General features: G+C 46.1%; 1 protein-coding gene and 1 long non-coding RNA gene across 4 annotated transcripts; one reads left to right on the top strand and one right to left on the bottom strand.

The window, feature by feature from the left end:
- Positions 1-1,612: 1,612 nt before the first annotated feature.
- On the bottom strand, positions 1,613-5,817 carry LOC111965418 (uncharacterized). Of its 3 annotated transcripts, none has more exons than XR_011480069.1 (5): positions 5,233-5,817; positions 4,952-5,027; positions 4,542-4,708; positions 3,450-3,529; positions 1,613-3,120 (listed from the first exon to the last, which is right to left on the bottom strand). It is a non-coding gene; the product is annotated as an uncharacterized lncRNA (long non-coding RNA). The 3 variants fall into 3 exon arrangements; XR_011480070.1 differs by having other exon boundaries at positions 1,620-2,837; positions 4,542-4,661; positions 5,233-5,792; XR_002877511.2 differs by having other exon boundaries at positions 1,621-2,837; positions 5,233-5,790.
- Positions 5,818-5,876: 59 nt separating this feature from the next.
- Positions 5,877-17,727, top strand: wfs1b (Wolfram syndrome 1b (wolframin)). The gene is made up of 10 exons (XM_023989625.3): positions 5,877-6,076; positions 6,848-7,234; positions 10,230-10,306; positions 10,513-10,657; positions 12,127-12,300; positions 12,482-12,562; positions 12,654-12,811; positions 13,852-14,088; positions 14,342-15,217; positions 15,476-17,727. Exons 2-10 carry the CDS (start codon positions 6,850-6,852, stop codon positions 16,250-16,252), a joined length of 2,910 nt encoding a protein of 969 aa, XP_023845393.1. The 5' UTR covers positions 5,877-6,076; positions 6,848-6,849; the 3' UTR covers positions 16,253-17,727.
- Positions 17,728-19,807: the final 2,080 nt, after the last annotated feature.

The following is a 19,807-nucleotide window of genomic DNA, read 5'->3' as shown; positions in this document are numbered from 1 at the left end:
ATGTACATGTACAGTGGGGCAAAAAAGTATTTAGTCAGCCACCAATTGTGCAAGTTCTCCCACTTAAAAAGAGATGAAGGCCTGTAATTTTCATCATAGGTACACTTCAACTATGACAGACAAAAATGAGGAAAAAAATCCGAAAATCACATTGTAGGTTTTTATGAATTATTTGCAAATTATGTTGGAAAATAAGTATTTGGTCAATAACAAAAAGTTTATCTCAATACTTTGTTATATACCCTTTGTTGGCAATGACAGTGTCAAATGTTATCTGTAAGTCTTTCACAAGGTTTTCACACACTGTTTGCTGGTATTTTGGCCCATTCCTCCATGCAATCTCCTCTAGAGCAGTGATGTTTTGGGGCTGTTGCTGGGCAACACGACTTTCAGCTCCCTCCAAAGATTTTCTATGGGGTTGAGATCTGGAGACTGCTAGGCCACTCCAGGACCTTGAAATGCTTCTTACGAAACCACTCCTTCGTTGCCCGGGCGGTGTGTTTGGGATCATTGTCATGCTGAAAGACCCAGCCACGTTTCATCTTCAATGCCCTTGCTGATGGAAGGAGGTTTTCACTCAAAATCTCACAATACATGGCCCCATTCATTCTTTCCTTTACACGGATCAGTCGTCCTAGTCCCTTTGCAGAAAAACAGCCCCAAAGCATGATGTTTTCACCCCCATGCTTCACAGTAGGTATGGTGTTCTTTGGATGCAACTCAGCATTCTTTGTCCTCCAAACACGACGAGTTGAGTTTTTACCAAAAAGTTATATTTTGGTTTCATCTGACCATATGACATTCTCCCAATCTTCTTCTGGATCATCCAAATGCTCTCTAGCAACTTCAGACGGGCCTGGACATGTACTGGCTTAAGCAGGGGGACACGCCTGGCACTGCAGGATTTGAGTCCCTGGCGGCGTAGTGTGTTACTGATGGTAGGCTTTGTTACTTTGGTCCCAGCTCTCTGTAGGTCCTTCAGTAGGGTCCCCCCCCGTGTGGTTCTGGGATTTTTGCTCACCGTTCTTGTGATCATTTTGACCCCACGGGGTGAGATCTTGCGTGGAGCCCCAGATCGAGGGAGATTATCAGTGGTCTTGTATGTCTTCCATTTCCTAATAATTGCTCCCACAGTTGATTTCTTCAAACCATGCTGCTTACCTGTTGCAGATTCAGTCTTCCCAGCCTGGTGCAGGTCTACAATTGTGTTTCTGGTGTCCTTTGACAGCTCTTTGGTCTTGGCCATAGTGGAGTTTGGAGTGTGACTGTTTGAGGTTGTGGACAGGTGTCTTTTATACTGATAACAAGTTCAAACAGGTGCCATTAATACAGGTAACGAGTGGAGGACAGAGGAGCCTCTTAAAGAAGGTCAGGTCTGTGAGAGCCAGAAATCTTGCTTGTTTGTAGGTGACCAAATACTTATTTTCCACCATAATTTGCAAGTAAATTCATGAAAAATCCTACAATGTGATTTTCTGGATTTTTTCCCCTTATTTTGTCTGTCATAGTTGAAGTGTACCTATGATGAAAAGTACAGGCCTCTCTCATCTTTTTAAGTGGGAGAACTTGCACAATTGGTGGCTGACTAAATACTTTTTTGCCCCACTGTAGGTAGAATTAATAACGTGACTATGCATAGATGACAACAACAGAGAGTAGCAGCAGTGTAAAAGAGGGGCGGAGCAATGCAAATATTCTGGGTAGCCATTTGATTAGATGTTCAGGAGTCTTATGGCTTGGGGGTAGAAGCTGTTTAGAAGCCTCTTGGACCTAGACTTGTCGCTCCGGTACCGCTTGCTGTGCGGTAGCAGAGAGAACAGTCTATGACTAGGGTGGCTGGAGTCTTTGACAATTTTTAGGGCCTTCCTCCCTCTTACACCGCCTGGTATAGAGGTCCTGGATGGCAGGAAGCTTTGCCCCAGTGATGTAATGGGCCGTACGCACTATCCTCTGTAGTGCCTTGCGGTCAGAGGCCGAACAGTTGCCATACCAGGCAGTGATGCAACCAGTCAGGATGCTCTTGATTGTGCAGCTGTAGAACCTGTTGAGGATCTGAGGACCCATGCCAAATCTTTTCAGTCTCCTGAGGGGGAATAGGTTTTGTCGAGCCATCTTCACGACTTCTGTGCATGTGCGGGATCCTCTACTTGTTGCACAGTCTCGTAGAGATCAGGCTAGTCTGACATAAATGGTATTTGTTTAATAAAGTTATATCAAAGCTGAAGCAATGTCTGCAAGACCACTTATTGATTCTATATAACATAACCAAATATAATAGCATAGTATARGGTTAGTGTGAGACAGAAAACAATCAAATTTCTTATGAAACTTTAGGATGTTTGTGCAAATGGTCACATTTTTGGCAAAACCTCAATAGCCCGCGCCACTAGGCAAAATATGTGCTGTGATTGAAACTTAACACAGGTAGACTATGCGACAAATTGTTTCCACCAACTGCTCTAAAATTCGCTCACTGTCCATAATTCAAAAGAACACTGTATAACTCAAGAAGATCTAAATKTAGGTAAGGAAACATGTGCAGAACGTAATTCGGCTCTTCAGCTCTGGGGAAAACGGATCCAGGCAAGCGGGATGGGGAGGTTAGCTATGGATCCGCAGCTTCAGCCTATTTAGAAATGTGCTTTGTCCAAGTCATACATGTGGTCATGGCAATTAGCGGTCAGTGCTGGTCAGTATGTGTCCGAGCAGCAGCTCCTGCAGCACACTGATGTCCAGCGAGGACAGACCCAACGTACGAGCCTCCTCTGCCTCCTCCACAGGGCTTCTCTCCATCCCTGGAGCTTGCTGCCGGCTGCCTCTGTCCTTCCCAAACTCCTCTGAGCAGAAACACACACAAAGCTTTCAAAAAAACATAGAACACACTAAGCATTCTCAACAGCACTTTGAAAAGAGAACACAACTGACTTGAGCCCTATACAGCCACTTACTGGTGAAACGCTGCTATTGCATCAGCTTACAAAAAAAAACACTTGCAGAGAACAAAATTGCATATGTACCACCCCTTCGCATGCACATGTGCACACACACAGGAACATACGCACACACACGCAGACACATACAGACCTGTGAGGGCCTCCCAAGAGCCTCCCAAGAGTCCTCCTGACAACAAGAACCACCAACAGCAATAATCTTAGAGCACATCTAATTACATAACTACTACACCCTAGAGTCTAGACACTATGTAACACACTTACACGGGCATTGCGCACACACACCACACACACACACACACACCACACACACACACACACCACACACACCACACACACACACACACACACACACACACACACACACACACACACACACACACACACCACACACACACACACCACACACACAATAGAGCTCTTCACAATGAGAGTAACATCTCCTCTCCCAATAAACAAGTGTGTTTATGTGCGGATGTGTGTGTGTGCATCTCTCACCCTGTTGTTGGAACTCTGGGGGAAGTTAACTCTCTCTGAGGTTGCCTCTTCTTTCCCTTTGGTCACCCACCTTTACGTTTCTATGGCAAAAAAACATCAACAACAAAAAACGTTGCTGCAGTAGTCCTGGACTTCCTGACAGGCCGCCCCCAGGTGGTGAAGGTAGGAAACAACACCTCCACTTCGCTGATCCTCAACACTGGGGCCCCACAAGGGTGCGTGCTCAGCCCCCTAATGTACTCCCTGTTCACCAATGACTGCGTTCCCACGCACGCCTCCAACTCAATCACGACACAACAGTAGTAGGCCTGATTACCAACAATGACGAGAGCCTACAGAGAGGAGGTGAGAGCCCTGGGAGCGTGGTGCCAGGAAAAKAACCTCTCACTCAATGTAGACAAAACAAAGGATCTGATCGTGGAGGGAGCACACCCCTATGGGACTGCAGTGGAGCAGTTGGAAAGCTTCAATTTCCTCGCCGTACACATCACTGACGATCTGAAATGGTCCACCCACACAGACAGTATGATGAAGAAGGCGCAACAGCACCTCTTCCTGGTACGGCAACTGCACCGCCAGCAACTGTAGGGCTCTCCAGAGGGTGGTGCGGTCTGCCCAACGCATCATTGGGGGCAAACTACCTGCCCTCCAGGACACCTACAGCACCCGATGTCACAGGAAGATCATCAAGGACAACAACCACCCAAGCCACTGCCTGTTCACCCCACTATCATCCAGAAGGCGAGGTGAGTATAGGTGCATCAAAGCTGGGCCCGAGAGACTGAAAAACAGCTTCTATCTCAAGGCCATCAGACTGTTAAATAGCCATCACTAGGCGGCTTCCACCCGGTTACGTATCCCTGCCCCTTACACACAGACTTGAATTGCTGTTTGTATTGTTGTGAAGTGTTAGATATTACTGCACTGTTGGAGCTAGAAACACAAGCATTTCGCTACACCCGCAATAACATCTGCTAAACATGTGTATGTGACCAATCAAATTTGACTTGATTTGAATTGCAACAGGTTTTGTATCATTTGAGTATCATTTGCCTGTGTGTATGGAGAAGAGTGTCATTGCTTTCTCTCCACCTTTGGCTCAATCTGTGTGTGAGACTCCAGTGGTTCCTGGTCCTCCTCCAGTAGCAGACAGAGGGCAGGGGCACCCTCAGGCCCTGAGGAGGGAGGGGAGAAGGGGAGCTCCACACTGGCCTGTAGGGATGACATGTCATTCTCCAGCAGAAGGGGTTGTGGATGTGCTGTTGTGAATATGCAAATAAACAGTTTATGTAGTTCGGTACTTGAGCTGTTGTCTATTGATGTTCTGTATTATGCCATGTTTCATGTTTTGTGTGGATCTCAGGAAGTGTAGCTGCTGCTTTTGCAACAGTTAATGGGGATCCTAATAAAATACCAAATACACGAAATGTTATTCTCATTATCATTATCATCAATATCATGTGACACGGGTTTGAAGATGCTTCTATGTGGGTTGCTCTTACCATCTGACTGCAGTTCAATCCCTGCCTCGGAGGTGAACTGACCCAGGTAGGACACACGTAGGACACGCATACAATTCTGAGAAGCAAAAGAAAATAACATGCAGTGCATTAAACGGTTCTCAGAACTGACACAACTAAGCTCCGTATGCTGACTGTCAACACATGGATAAATAATCTGCTAAATGAAATAACATCATCCCTTACGCTGTGTTAAAACGTGCTGAGTAGCTGAGATCCACAAATGATCCCCAAAAAAAGTTGGCACTCACTCCCCGACTCACCTATACTGACAGTCCACATTCTGGACGGACAAGGTGACAGGTGCCCGCCCCATTGATGAAGGCGACACGTGGAAGTGTTCCCGGAATCACCTGCGAGCCCAACGCCAGGTGCAATGTCACGGCGGCCGAGGTGGGCACCGGGACGAAAGCGAACCCGTGGTAGAAGATATGAGAGACCTCGGTGATTGTCGCCGGGCTCAGCATCAACTCAAGGCTCGGACATTGGCAATTCCCTGCGAACAAGGAGACAGCCACATGATGAAGTAGCCAGGAAGAGCAATCGAGAAAGGAGCTATGTAAACTTCAGTGGAATGTTTACATTGGGAGAATCTCTGGACATGTTTTTACAGTGTAATTCTTATGGCATGGTGTGACTAACGCGTTTACATTTTATGCGTACATGAACGTATGATGTATAGTTCTTATCGATGCATGTAGGCTATGGCACATAAATCATGTCATGAAAATATATAAAGACGTCATCCTATCAATCTATTCTCTACGCGACAATATTTCGACGGTATGTTGGTGATGCCTGAAAGAGAAAGCTCGGGAAATGTAGACTTCCTGTATCAGTAGCCAATCATATTAAGAGAAGATGAAGGCGTCACTAAAAAAACGTCCAATCATAACACATAAAGTGGGTGTTTATTATGTTGTAACAGCTGGAAGAGTTCTCTCCTCGCTATAAGTGGAGTTTGAGCACAGATGCGCTTGTGGCATCGAACTGTAAAAAGTGAAAGGGAGGGATGAATGAGAGGAGACCCTGAACAACTTAATCGGGACATTTCTAGTAGCTTCTTGTCGACTAGATGAAACACAGATCGAGTCTGTGACTGCAAAGGTGAGAGAATAACGCTGACATGTTTGTTTTGGACATGCTGTACTGTCCGTAGGAAGAACTGCCAGTTGACTGTCATATCACAATTTAGCATTGATTAAAGAATAGCTAGTAATTTTTAAAGCGACAGGCGCGTGTTTCGCATTATATTTTAAACTAGTCACCAACTTTTTTTTATTTTTATGTAGTCTAAAACAATGAGTCACCTGACTGAGTCCATTTGCTTATACTTTCCACCGGTCAAATCAAAGTCATTGGCTTGGGGAAATCCCCTGCATTGCAGCAGAACACGTCATGGTGCCTCCATCTCTTGCATGCCAACCTGTCACCCTGTTCATAATAGTGGTAGTAGCTTCTTATATTGGTGACTAAAGTCGAACTGGTTTAGGCTCTAGATTTGTTAGTTTGGGATAAAAGAACTTGGACCATATTTGGGGGTCAAGAAAAGCACTGAAAGTGACACAGCGGCAAGTTTGGTCGAAAGACACAAGCTATGGGCTCCCTTTGGCAGTGAGAGTTGAGTGATTGGAGCAGAAGAGGATTGTGCCATGCAGCTGTTGTGTCCTCACTCTCTCTGCCCCCTGGCCGTACTCTGCTGTGTCAACAAACACGTGCTTCCATTCCACACAGCTGGTGTGACCCTCATGCATGGGCTATCCTTCCATGATTGAATACAGAATTTTTTTTGAATGATTCTAAAAAGCTCTGTCTATAAAGGTTAAAACTAATTTAGCCATTCAGTGGTAAATTGATTTATCTTTCTCTGTCTTTCAGGCATGGAACCATCACCCGCCAACACCCCAACCACCCCGAAACCTGCCCCTTCCTCCCCGCCACCCTCCTCTCTTTCCCCACCTACCCCTAAATCTACCCCGGGCACTAGACCCACTGTGACCCTGTCTAAATCGCCCCCGACCTCTCCGGTCTCACCTTCCAGACCTTTTTGTCCTGGCCCCCCTCTCTCTCCCCCCGCGTCCTCCCTCTCCAACCCTCCTGCCTCCCCCCTGCGGCAGCCAGTCAGACCTGTCTCCCAGGCGGGACGATCCCAGCTCAATGCAGCCAGCAGGGCTACGGATCAGAGGAGGGGGGCTGGTGCTGCTGGAGATACCCCGGGCATGCACCCTACTACCCCTCTACGACAGGCTTCAATAGCTGAGCCAGGTGAGTACAGTCAAAGACACACACACATTGACCACAGAGCTCTGGACCCCTGCTAAGGGCTTTGTAACACAACCCAACACAATCACTCCAACCCTAATACTAAGTGCAATCAAGGACATCCCCCTTCGCGCACAAAAGTTCACACAACAATAAAAAACCATACCACATCCCTAATCTAACCACTTTGCTTTGTCTGTTTGCCTATTATGTTAAGGCTTTTGGGGTAGGGCACACGGCTCTAATGGTGACTCTGTATTTCCCTTTCTGCCTCATCCTCTCCGCCCCACCCTTACCCACCAATCAGAGCCTCTCCCTCTGTGGCATGTGGCCTATCTCCATGACAACAGCAGACGTTGACCAGATCATGTAAAGTAGTCAGTCCGGGATTGCTGAGTAAGGCAGAAAAACATCTCTCCTACCCCTATCCTCCTATCCATCTACTTCTCGCCAAGCTATTCTGGTACTACTGGGAAAAGCCTGAATGGAAAGATAATTCCTTTCTCAATGCTTGGTATGGCTGCTTCAGGTGTACTATATCTCTGATACAACACATAAGGTACAGAATTTGCCAAGCAGGGTAGACCAAGTTTCACATTTTTATGTCACGCGCACAAGTACAGTGAAATTACTTTCTTGCAAGCTCTAAACCCAACAATGCAGTTTTCAATGTAATACTAAAAATAACATGAGGTAGAACAAAAACACACAAGAAATAAAAGTATGAAGAATACGAGAAAGTAAGAAGCGATTTACAGGGTCCGTTCCAATAATCAAATCAATCAATCAAATGTATTTATAAAGCCCTTCTTACATCAGCTGATGTCACAAAGTGCTCTACAAAAACCCAGCATAAATCCCCAAACAGCGAGCAATGCAGGTGTAGAAGCACGGTAACTAGGAAAAACTCCCTAGAAAGGCCAGAACCTGGGAAGAAACCTAGAGAGGAACCAGGCTATTTATTTWTTTATTTTTTATTTTACCGTTATTTTACCAGGTAAGTTGACTGAGAACACGTTCTCATTTGCAGCAACGACCTGGGGAATAGTTACAGGGGAGAGGAGGGGGATGAATGAGCCAATTGTAAACTAAACTGGGGATTATTAGGTGACCGTGATGGTTGAGGGCCAGATTGGGAATTTAGCCAGGACACCGGGGTTAACACCCCTACTCTTACGATAAGTGCCATGGGATCTTTAATGACCTCAGAGAGTCAGGACACCCGTTTAATGTCCCATCCGAAAGACGGCACCCTACACAGAGCAGTGTCCCCAATCACTGCCCTGGGGCATTGGGATCTTTGTTTAGACCAGAGGAAAGAGTGCCTCCTACTGGCCCTCCAACACCACTTCCAGCAGCACCTGGTCTCCCATCCAGGGACTGACCAGGACCAACCCTGCTTAGCTTCAGAAGCAAGCCAGCAGTGGTATGCAGGATGGTATGCTGCTATGAGGAGTGGCCAGTCCTCTTCTGGAAGTGCCAGGTGGAGATTATAACAGAACATGGCCAAGATGTTCATAGATGACCAGCAGGGTCAAATAATAATAATCACAGTGGTTGTTGAGGGTGCAACAGGTCAGCACCTCAGGAGTAAATGTCAGTTGGATTTTCATAGCCGATCATTCAGAGTATCTCTACCGCTCCTGCTGTCTCTAGAGAGTTGAAAACAGCCGGTCTGGGACAGGTAGCACGTCCGGTGAACAGGTCAGGGTTCCATAGCCGGAGGCAGAACAGTTGAAACTGGAGCAGCAACACGGCCAGGTGGACTGGGGACAGCAAGGAGTCATCAGGCCAGGTAGTCCTGAGGCATGGTCCTAGGGCTCAGGTCCTCCGAGAGAGATAATTATCAAGAGCATACTTACATTAACACCAGATAAGACAGGAGAGATACTCCAGATATAACAGACTGACCCTAGCCCCCCGACACATAAACTACTGCAGCATAAATACTGGAGGCTGAGACAGGAGGGGTCGGGAGACACTATGGCCCCGTCTGACGATACCCACGGACAGGGCCAAACAGGCAGGATATAACCCCACCCACTTTGCCAAAGCACAGCCCCCACACCACTAGAGGGATATCTTCAACCACCAAATTACCATCCTGAGACCAGGCCGAGTATAGCCCACAAAGATCTCCGCCACGGCACAACCCAAGGGGGGGGCCAACCTGGACAGGAAGATCACGTCAGTGACTCAACCCACTCAAGTGACGYACCCCTCCTAGGTACGGCATGAAAGAGCACCAGTAAGCCAGTGACTCAGCCCCTGTAACAGGGTTAGAGGCAGAGAATCACAGTGGAGAGAGGGGAACCGGCCAGGCAGAGACAGCAAGGGCGGTTCGTTGCTCCAGTGCCTTTCCGCTCACCTTCACAATCCTGGGCCAGACTACACTCAATCATAGGACCTACTGAAGAGATGAGTCTTCAATAAAGACTTAAAGGTTGAGACCGAGTCTGCGTCTCTCACATGGGTAGGCAGACCATTCCATAAAAATGGAGCTCTAGGAGAATGCCCTGCCTCCAGCTGTTTGCTTAGAAATTCTAGGGAYAGTAAGGAGGCCTGCGTCTTGTGACCGTAGCGTACGTGTAGGTATGTACGGCAGGACCAAATCGGAAAGATGAGTAGGAGCAAGCCCATGTAAAACTTGCCTTAACAGGAAGCCAGTGTAGAGAGGCTAGCACTGGAGTAATATTATCAATTTTTTTGGTTCTAGTCAGGATTCTAGCAGTCAGGATTCTAGCAGCCGTATTTAGCACTAACTGAAGTTTATTTAGTGCTTTATCCAGGTATCCGGAAAGTAGAGCATATTGCAGTAGTCTAACCTAGAAGTGACAAAAGCATGGATACATTTTTCTGCATCATTTTTGGACAGAAATGCTATGCGGCACATGTTTCTGTGTGTATCAATGCTGCCGGTCACCATGTAATATCCCCTTTGGCAGTAACCTTCCTAAGAAATGAATACATCAATCAGATGACTGTTGTCTCTATGTAGAGGAGCCAGAGGAGGAGCTGAGTGTGGAGGAGCTGGAGGAGAGTGCCAAGTCTGGAGACGCCAAAGCCCAGTCTAGGGTGAGTACTAACCCCTCCTAGCCATCTCCCATGGTCCACACTGGTTTGACCACCATAGCAAACTTGAAAAGTCCTACCATAGAATCAAATATTAGAACACAGAATTGAATAAGATCTCTGAGTCCTATATATGAGCTACAATGGGTCTTCATGCGTCTGACAAGAATGAGCACATATTTKACATGATATGCTGTATCTGTGTGTAGGTGGGCCGTTACTACTTGGCCCTGGCCGAGGAGAGAGATGAGGAGCTGAACAACTGTACAGCGGTGAGCTGGCTGGTAGAGGCCACCAAACAGGGTCGCAAGGACGCCGTCAAGATGCTACAGCACTGCCTAGCAACCAGGAAAGGTGAGAGGGCGCGGCCTTATCCACTGAACAGGAAGTATATACAGTTGCAGTCGGAAGTTTACATACACTTAGGTTGGAGTCATTAAAACTCGTTTTTCAACCACTCCACACATTTCTTGTTAACAAACTATAGTTTTGGCAAGTCGTTTAGGACATCTACTTTGTGCATAACACAAGTCATTTTTCCAAAAACTGTTTACAGACAGATTATTTCACATATAATTCACTGTTTCACAATTCCAGTGGGTCAGAATTTTACATACACTAAGTTGACTGTGCCTTAAAACAGCTTGGTAAAAACTGTAAAACGAGTCCTATATCGACATAACCTGAAAGGCCACTCAGCAAGGAAGAAGCCACTGCTCCAAAACCACCATAAAAAAGCCAGACTATGGTTTGCAACTGCACATGGGGACAAAGATTGTGCTTTATCGAGAAATGTCCTCTGGTCTGATGAAACAAAAATAGAACTGTTTGGCCATAATGACCATTGTTATGTTTGGAGGAAAAAGGGGGAGGCTTGCAAGCTGAAGAGCACCATCCCAACCGTGAAGCACGGGAGTGGCAGCTTCATGTTGTGGGGGTGCTTTGCTGCGGGAGAAACTGGTGCACTTCACAAAAAGATGGCATCATGAGGGAGGAAAATGATGTGGATATATTGAAGCAACATCTCAAGACATCAGTCAGGAAGTTAAAGCTTGGTTGCAAATGGGTCTTCCAAATGGACAATGACCCCAAGCATACTTCCAAAGTTGTGGCAAAATGGCTTGAGGACAACAAATTCAAGGTGTTGGAGTGGCCATCACAAAGCTCTGACCTCAATCCCATAGACAGTTTGTGGGCAGAACTGAAAAAGCGTGTGCGAGCAAGGAGGCCTACAAAACTGACTCAGTTACACCAGCTCTGTCAGGAGGAATGGGCCAAAATKCACCCAACTTATTGTGGGAAGCTTGTGGAAGGCTACCCAAAACATTTGACCCAAGTTAAACAATTTTAAAGGCAATGCTAGCAAATACTAATTGAGCGTATGTAAACTTCTGACCCACTGGGAATGTGATGAAAGAAATAAAAGCTGAAATAAATAATTCTCTCTACTATTATTCTGACATTTCACATTCTTAAAATAAAGTGGTGATCCTAACTGACCTAAGACAGGGAATTTTTACTAGGATTAAATGTCAGGAATTGTGAAACTGAGTTTAAATATATTTGGCTGGCTAAGGTGGATGTAAACATCTGACTTCAATTGTGTGTGTATATATGGAGAGATCCAGAGCAATTCAATAGAATCTTCTTTGAATTGGGACTGAAAAAGTACAGCGTACAGTTAAATGGAGGATGCCGTTAAATGATATGCACTTATCAGGAGTCAACTGTCATTGGGATTGTGGAACCAGTTGAACTGATTGGTTGTTCTCAGTGCATGGTGTTCATTATTAGGCGTCAAGGTTGTGTTTTGTCACCATTAGGCATCACGTCGGAGAACTTTGAGGAGGTGAAGAAGCTGTGTACGGAGACGAGGTTTGAGAGAGGAGTGAGGAGGGCTGCCCTGGTCATGTACTGGAAGCTCAACCCAGAGAAGAAGAGAAGGGTGGCGGTGTCTGAGCTGCTGGAGAACGTGGAACATGTCAATACAGAACCAGGTACAGGGAACAGTCTCACACACACACACAAACACTCTCATACATTACATAGATGGCCACACAACAGTCACACAATAATGTAATATTATATGTTCATGAACACCGAAGAGACCTGAGAGGCCTAGTTGTTATTTAGCTAGTTTCTAAACTGTGTGTTCCTCTGTAATTCCTCCACCCCAAGGTGACGCTGCCTCCCAGAGCCCCATATCCAGCTCCACGCAGAAACAGAGGAGAGTTCTGGAGAGTCTCGTCACCAGCAAAGGTCAGTGTGTGTTTATGTAAAATAGAATCAAATGGAAAGGCATTGTAACAGTGAGTTAAGACTACCTCCCTCTTTCTCTGTGTCTCTGCAGTCAGTTGTTATGACGTGGGTCTGGATGACTTTGTAGATATCACTAAGAAGTACGCTCAAGGCATCCCACCTAGTCCCACTATGGCTGGGGCCGGAGGTGACGATGACGATGATGACGACGTTGTGAAGAACCCAGATGACTTGCCCCTTCATCAGAAGGTCTCCACCTTTTTTCTCTCTCTGGGAATGTGTGTGTTCATGACATTTTCACACATTCACAATTTTATATTTGTTATTATCTTGCTCATGGATTTACGCTCTCTCAAATTCAAATTGCTTTATTGGCATGACAAACATTGAGTAAATATTTCCAAACCAGCAATGTTACAACTGCATTTAGTCATATACACAAAGGCCAGTTTATTAGGTACACCCATCTAGTACCGGTTCGGACCCCCCTTTGCCTCCAGAACAGCCTGAATTCTYCGGGGCATGGATTCTACAACGTGTCGGTATCAAGGGACCTAACGTGTGCCAGGAAAACATTCCCCACACCATTACACCACCGCCAACAGCCTGTACCGTTGACACCAGGCAGGATGGGGCCATGGACTCATGGTGCTTATGCCAAATCCTGACTGTTGGTGATCGCGTGCCCACTTGAGCCGATTGTTCTTGTTTTTAGCTGATAGGAGTGGAACCGTGTGTGGTCGTCTGCTGCAATAACCCATCCTTGACGAGGACCGACGAGTTGTGCGTTCCGAGATGCAGTTCTGCACAACACTGTTGTACTGTGCCGTTATCTGCCTGTTTGTGGCCCGCCTGTTAGCTTGCGCGATTCTTGCCATTCTCCTTCGATCCCTCTCATCAACGAGCTGTTTTCCCCGCCGACTGGATGTTTTTTGTTTGTTGCACCATTCTCTGTAAACCCTAGACACGGTTGTGAGTGAAAAGCCCAGGAGGCCGGCCGTTTCTGAGATACTGGAACTGGCGCGCCTGGCTCTGACGCTCATACCGCGCTCAGTCACTTAGGTTACTCGTTTTGCCCATTCTAACATTCAATCTAACAGTAACTGAATTCCTTGATGCCTGTCTGCCAGCTTTCTATAGCAAGCCACGGCCATGTGACTCGCTGTCTGTAGGAGCGAACTGTTTTTTKTGTGAACTGGGTGGTGTACCTAATAAACTGGCCACTGAGTGTACATTGGAATGTGTAATTTCTCTCGCACCCTTTCTCTCCCCCTCCTCTCTTCCCCTAGGTGTTGAAGTTTCCCTTACACGCCCTGTTGGAGATCAAGGAGCACCTGATAGACTGGGCATCCCGGGCGGGCATGCAGTGGCTCAGCGCCCTCATCCCCACTCACCACGTCAATGCCCTCGTCTTCTTCTTCATCATCAGCAACCTCACCATMGACTTCTTCATCTTCCTCATCCCCCTACTCGTCTTCTACCTCTCCTTCTTCTCCATGGTCATCTGCACACTGCGCGTCTTCCAGGTAGGATTCACTTCACACACTTCACAGAGGAACTGAAAAAGGATAACCGATGTAATTACATTATCCTGTAATAAACTAGCAAGAACACTCATTTAGGGAGTGCTTACCACCGAACATTTGGTATTTTCTTGGAAAACCGAATGAAAATGRTTGGTACTATGTAACTATAGTTACTATGTTAAAGTTATTCCATGACAGTTAGCWATAGAATAATGTCTGTTCAGGATGTCAGCTGTTGGTGTTGTTCYTCCAGAACTCCAAGGCGTGGGAGAACTTCCGGGCTTTGACAGACCTGCTGTCTCGCTTCGAGCCGGGCCTGGACCTGGAACAAGCTGAGACTAACTTTGTCTGGACCCACCTGGAGCCCTACCTCTACTTCCTGCTGTCGGTGGTCTTCGTGGTCTTCTCCTTCCCCGTGGCTGACAAGGCCTGGATCCCCTGCTCCGAACTGGCCGCTGTGGCTCTGTTCTTCACCGTCACCTCCTTCCTCAGCCTCCATGCCTCCGCTGAGCTCTTTGCCCGCCGCGCCTTGCTCACAGAGGTGTTATCGGGGGTCTGTGCCCTTACACAACTATTACCGGAGAGCGTCTGGTTCCTGCGGGTGTTAGGCACAACGTTTGTGACGGTGCCGCTAGGGGAGATGGTGGCTCTGAACGTGGGCGTGCCCTGTCTTCTCTACGGGCACCTGTTCTACCTGCTGTTCCGCATGGCCCAGCTGAGGGGCTTCAGGGGCACTTACCTCTGCCTCGTACCCTACATGGTCTGCTTCGTCTGGTGTGAGTTGTGCCTGGCCCTGCTCCACTCCTCCTCCACCATAGGTCTGATTCGGACCTGYGTGGGCTACCTCCTCTTCCTGTTCGCCCTGCCTGTTCTCACCTTGGGCTTGGCGGCCATGTTGCTCTTCCAGGTCCTCCAGTGGTTCATGGCTCTGGAGATCACCAAGATGCTGGTGACTCTGACCGTGTGCGCGGTCCCGGTGGTGTTGCGGTTGTGGACGCGGTTCAGCCTGAACCCGCTGGTGGTGGCGAGGTCTCTGTCGCGGAGCAGCGTAGTCAAGCTCATCCTGGTGTGGTTGAGTGCTGTGGTGCTGTTCTGCTGGATGTATGTCTACCGCTCCGAGGGCATGAAGGTAATCACAATAACTAGTTCACTACATTATGCTACATTATGCCAAAAGCGCTAATTAAAACAAAATACAGGTAGTAACATAATACAAAATAACCGAATGACAGAACAAGATCAAATTGCAGTCAGCAGAGTACTATTTACAGTATTAAAMTGTAACTAAATAAAGGATTCCCTAAATGTATGAAAAGTGTTCAATGGAATACATGAACTGTATAATAAACAACATCAAAATGTAAGTTTAACCAAGTGTCTTGAACAGGTGTATAACTCCACCCTCACGTGGCCGGAGTACAGTAACCTGTGTGGGCCGAAAGCCTGGAAGGAATACAACATGGCCCAAACCCAGATCCTGTGTTCTCACCTGGAGGGCCACCGGGTCACCTGGACAGGACGCTTCAAATATGTCCGCGTCACCGACATTGAGAACGGAGCCCAGTCTGTCATTGGCCTACTCCCTGTGTTTGTAGGGGACTGGATGAGATGTCTCTACGGTGAGGCCTATCCACTCTGTGACAACCCCTCCACCCCCACTGCCCCTACCCAGCCCCTACCCGCACCCCAGCCCCCTCCAGAAGACCCCTTATGCAAACTGAAAAAGCTGGCGAAGCACGAGTGCCACGTGAAGCGCTTCGACCGCTACAAGTTCGAGGTGACCTTGGGCATGCCCCTGGAGAGGAAGAGTAAGAACGGGACCGTCGTAGAGGACGAAGACGCCACCAAGGACATCGTCCTGAGGGCCAGTAATGAGTTTGGCCCCGTGCTGCTGCACCTGAGCGCTGGGAGCCTGGTAGAGTTCAGTACGGTTCTGGAGGGACGCCTGGGCTCTAAGTGGCCTGTGTTTGAGCTGAAGGCCATTCACTGTCTGACGTGTGCAGACGCCCGCGTGCCCAGCGGCAGGCAGTATAAGATCGAACACGACTGGAGGCGCTCGGCCCAGGGGGCTCTGCAGTTTGGGTTCGACTTCTTCTTTAACCCCTTCCTCACTGCACAGCTGGAGCAGGACGCTGAGACACAGGTGAGGGGTAGTGGTGGATGAGTGTAGCTGAAGAGCAATGGATCAATATAGAGAAGTGAATAAGTGTACACTATGTGGAGTCAATAAGTGTACACTAGAAGAAGTGATTTCACTAAGGATTGTGAGTAATGCCTTATGTCGACCACTGTTAGGAGTGGCTGAGTGTACACTATGGGGAGGAAGTAGGTACACTGGGAGAACTGAATGTACACAGTAGTTTTGTCAGTAAGACGTGCATTATGTCTACCTACAGTAAGGGCTCTATTCAGTCGGCATCGCTGAAGTTCAGCTTTCCGGCGTGATTGAAATTTCAGGCAATGTTCCCGCTTTAGCGGAGACTGCATTCACGGTAGACRCTGCATATGTCGGGTCAATCGGAAATTACCATTAAAATTATATTGCAGAATCTGTAATGATTCAGCGTTGCATATTGAATAGAGCCCAAATCTATGGTTTTGCATGATGTTTTCCACTTTACTGGGATTGAACTGCTTGTAGTGATGTGACTGTGTTCTTTACACCCTACTGTAGTAAATCCAGCATAGATACATAGCAGTATTGTGTGTATTGTTAAACAAGGCGTAAGTGTTTGTTTTGTAGTGTATGAGTGTTTTCATAGCTGCTGAGCCAAAAGGTGTGCGAGGATAGTATAATGGAGAATCTAAACTAAACCACTTAATTACAAAGGAGGGAGACAGTTTACACAGACTTTACACTTTCATACATGCAACCACACACACAAATACACACACAGCCTCAAACTCTTAATTCATAGACAAGTGTTTTTAGTCCGTCAACATTTCAGAGGAAGTAATACCAATCAACAATGTGATCACTAAGTTTATTAACCTTTTGCATGCTATTCAACCATATAGGCCTACTGTTTGCACCCTTGCATACTGTAGATAAGGGGTCTCCATTTACATTCAGCTGTGGGCCGATTTCTTGAGTGGATGGTTGGGGGGTCGGAGCGTAGTTATAAATCATTTGTAGACTGTAAATTGACCGCAAGAAGCCCAAACATTTTTTTTTTTTTACATGACTTTTGTTCTTTTTACAATTTGAGGCCTTATTTCAGTTGAATTATTTAGTTACTACTGTATTCTTATTTAGTTACTACTGTATTCTGTATTCTAGTTATTTAATCTTTTTTTTTTTCTTTTCTTTTTTATCTTCGAACGTAATTTTCATCATGTCGGAGAAACAAATGGACTTAAACTGTTCCGGTTGTCTCCTTTTAAATATTCTGCTTTAATCATTATTGTGTGTCTTTTTCATACCCTTCTTGTTGTGACACCACACACCATTAGTTCACATGTATCAAAGTGCACTTATGTCTGCCTTGTTGTCCCTCCCCCTGCTGTGCAGGGGTTTGGATCTGCTCTGATCCCACAGTTCCAGTCTGCAGGCCTCTAATGATGATGTCACTGTTGTAGGTTGTGATGTCACTACTGTAACCCTCTACGCTACTGTGACTAATAAACCAATCATGGAAATCTCTGCTTCCTGAAAGGTTATTGCAATCTCACACTCCCTCTCTTTTTCACTCGCACACACACACCCACACACACACACAGACAGAGTCCGTATACCTTAATGAGCATGATCTTGTCGTTTTAGTCTGGATCTTTACTCTCTCCAGGCTATGGACAGCTTGTCCAGCAGAAGAGGTCACACACACACACACACACCACAAACAGAGTCCGTATACCTTAAGAGAGCATGATCTTGTCGTTTTAGTCTGGATCTTTACTCTCTCCAGGGCTATGGACAGCTTGTCCAGCAGAAGAGGTCACACACACACACACACACACACACACACAAGGTGCTGATTCTGCTTCATTAGTGTATGTAATGACAGTGTATTAACACTAGGTGTTCCCCAGGCTACAGCACAGAGATTTGTTTTAGTGATGTATTTCAAATCTATTGAGCCATATGAAGACTGTTGGATCTACAAAGTACACAGACAGCAGTTAATACTTTAAGCACTATACATGAATGAAAACCGATTTTGGATAGTGATCATATTAGAATTGATTTGGCTGCAGTGACAGACGTTTAATAGACACACCACAGCCTAACCCTAACCCATAGGATGCAAATTTTGTTGAAATCTTTATTCAGGGAAAAAAAACATATTAACATATTTATAATTGTTCATTTGACTTTTTCTTCTTCTTGAAAATACGTGAACAAAAAAAAGATGTGAATCAATGCCAGGGCAGCAGGACATGGAATCAAACACAAGTGACGGGTGTTTCCAAAAATATAGAAATAAATGAARTTGCTGRAGAGAAGAGTGCAATAATCTCTCTCACATTGTCATGGACACCATCATCATTACAGATGACTGGTTTGTTTCTTATCAATATGTCGCAGAGCCAATTAGCCCCTTTTAAGKTCTAGATAACAACGCTGATAAAACATTCCCAATTCCTCCGGTTCAGTTTCTTAAATTTTTAACTGATTTAAGTTCGGCTTCATTTCAAATGTACACCGTAAAAACCGAACACTGTTAAACATGCTTTTTGTGTCTTGTAAACACAAACAAAAGGAGAGCTCATTGTTGTCGTCTATGGTAACTAGTGCTGTGTAGAGGCAGAGCTCCAGAAGCCTTTTTACAGCCTGTTTATGGTTAGAAAGGCAGCCAGTAAATGTATATAAACACATCATTTTTGTTCATCATGCAGCATATTTTTTTGCTTGATTGTTGGACTTTGTTTTTGCTTCATTAATTGTGTTTCATTGCAAAGTAGCACACGACACAGGCAAGATCCCCAGCAGTGTCCACAATCAACGGAAACGTAMGGAGTAAATGTCACCAAGCTGTGACAGACAGCCTAGTGGAACCCAAGTCCAACWGTGACATGTCACTGTTATACGTATACCAATAACTGTCATTGTCATCACCATCAATAGTACCATCAACATCATTAACGAGAATTTACAAAAATATGTGAATTGGTGATTTTAACTGGAAAAACTATAATAAAACTTGAAACATCCAGCCAACATTATGCAAACGTTCTGTTTCCACGATAGTCACCACCAGGAACCACAAAGGGTTTTTTACACCGACGTCAAGGATCAAATCAGTCCGTCAGACTGTACACTCTTAAAAACACTCTRGAACCTAAAATGGTTCTTTGGCTGTCCCCATTGGAGAACCCTTTGAATAACCTTTTTTTGGTTCCAGGTATAGCCATTTTGGCTTTCATGCAGAACCCTTTCCACAGAGGGTTCTACGTGGAACCCAAAAGGATTCTACCCTGAACCATAAAAGAGACACTGGGGACAGCTGAAAAATCCTTTTGGAACCCTTTCTTCTAAGAGTGTAGGAGAGGGGGGTTGGACTGAGCACAAACATGTACAGAAACAGAGGGAGAGAAGAGGAGGAAGAAGAGGATGAGGCAGATGAACAGAAAAAGACAGACACATGTAAAAGCTCCTCCTGCCAAGAGGTCAATCCCTCGGAATGAAAAAACGACCAATAGCGAAACAAACACAATCAGATCAGCCACAATCCAGAGGTCAACAGTCAACACATCCATGATTAAGACTAAGAGAAACCAT

The sequence above is a fragment of the Salvelinus sp. IW2-2015 genome, linkage group LG6.1 (assembly GCF_002910315.2).
Source record: "Salvelinus sp. IW2-2015 linkage group LG6.1, ASM291031v2, whole genome shotgun sequence".
Taxonomy (NCBI): Eukaryota; Metazoa; Chordata; class Actinopteri; order Salmoniformes; family Salmonidae; genus Salvelinus; species Salvelinus sp. IW2-2015.
The sequence above is the reverse complement of the archived record's forward strand: the minus strand, read 5'-3'. Positions and strand labels throughout refer to the sequence as shown.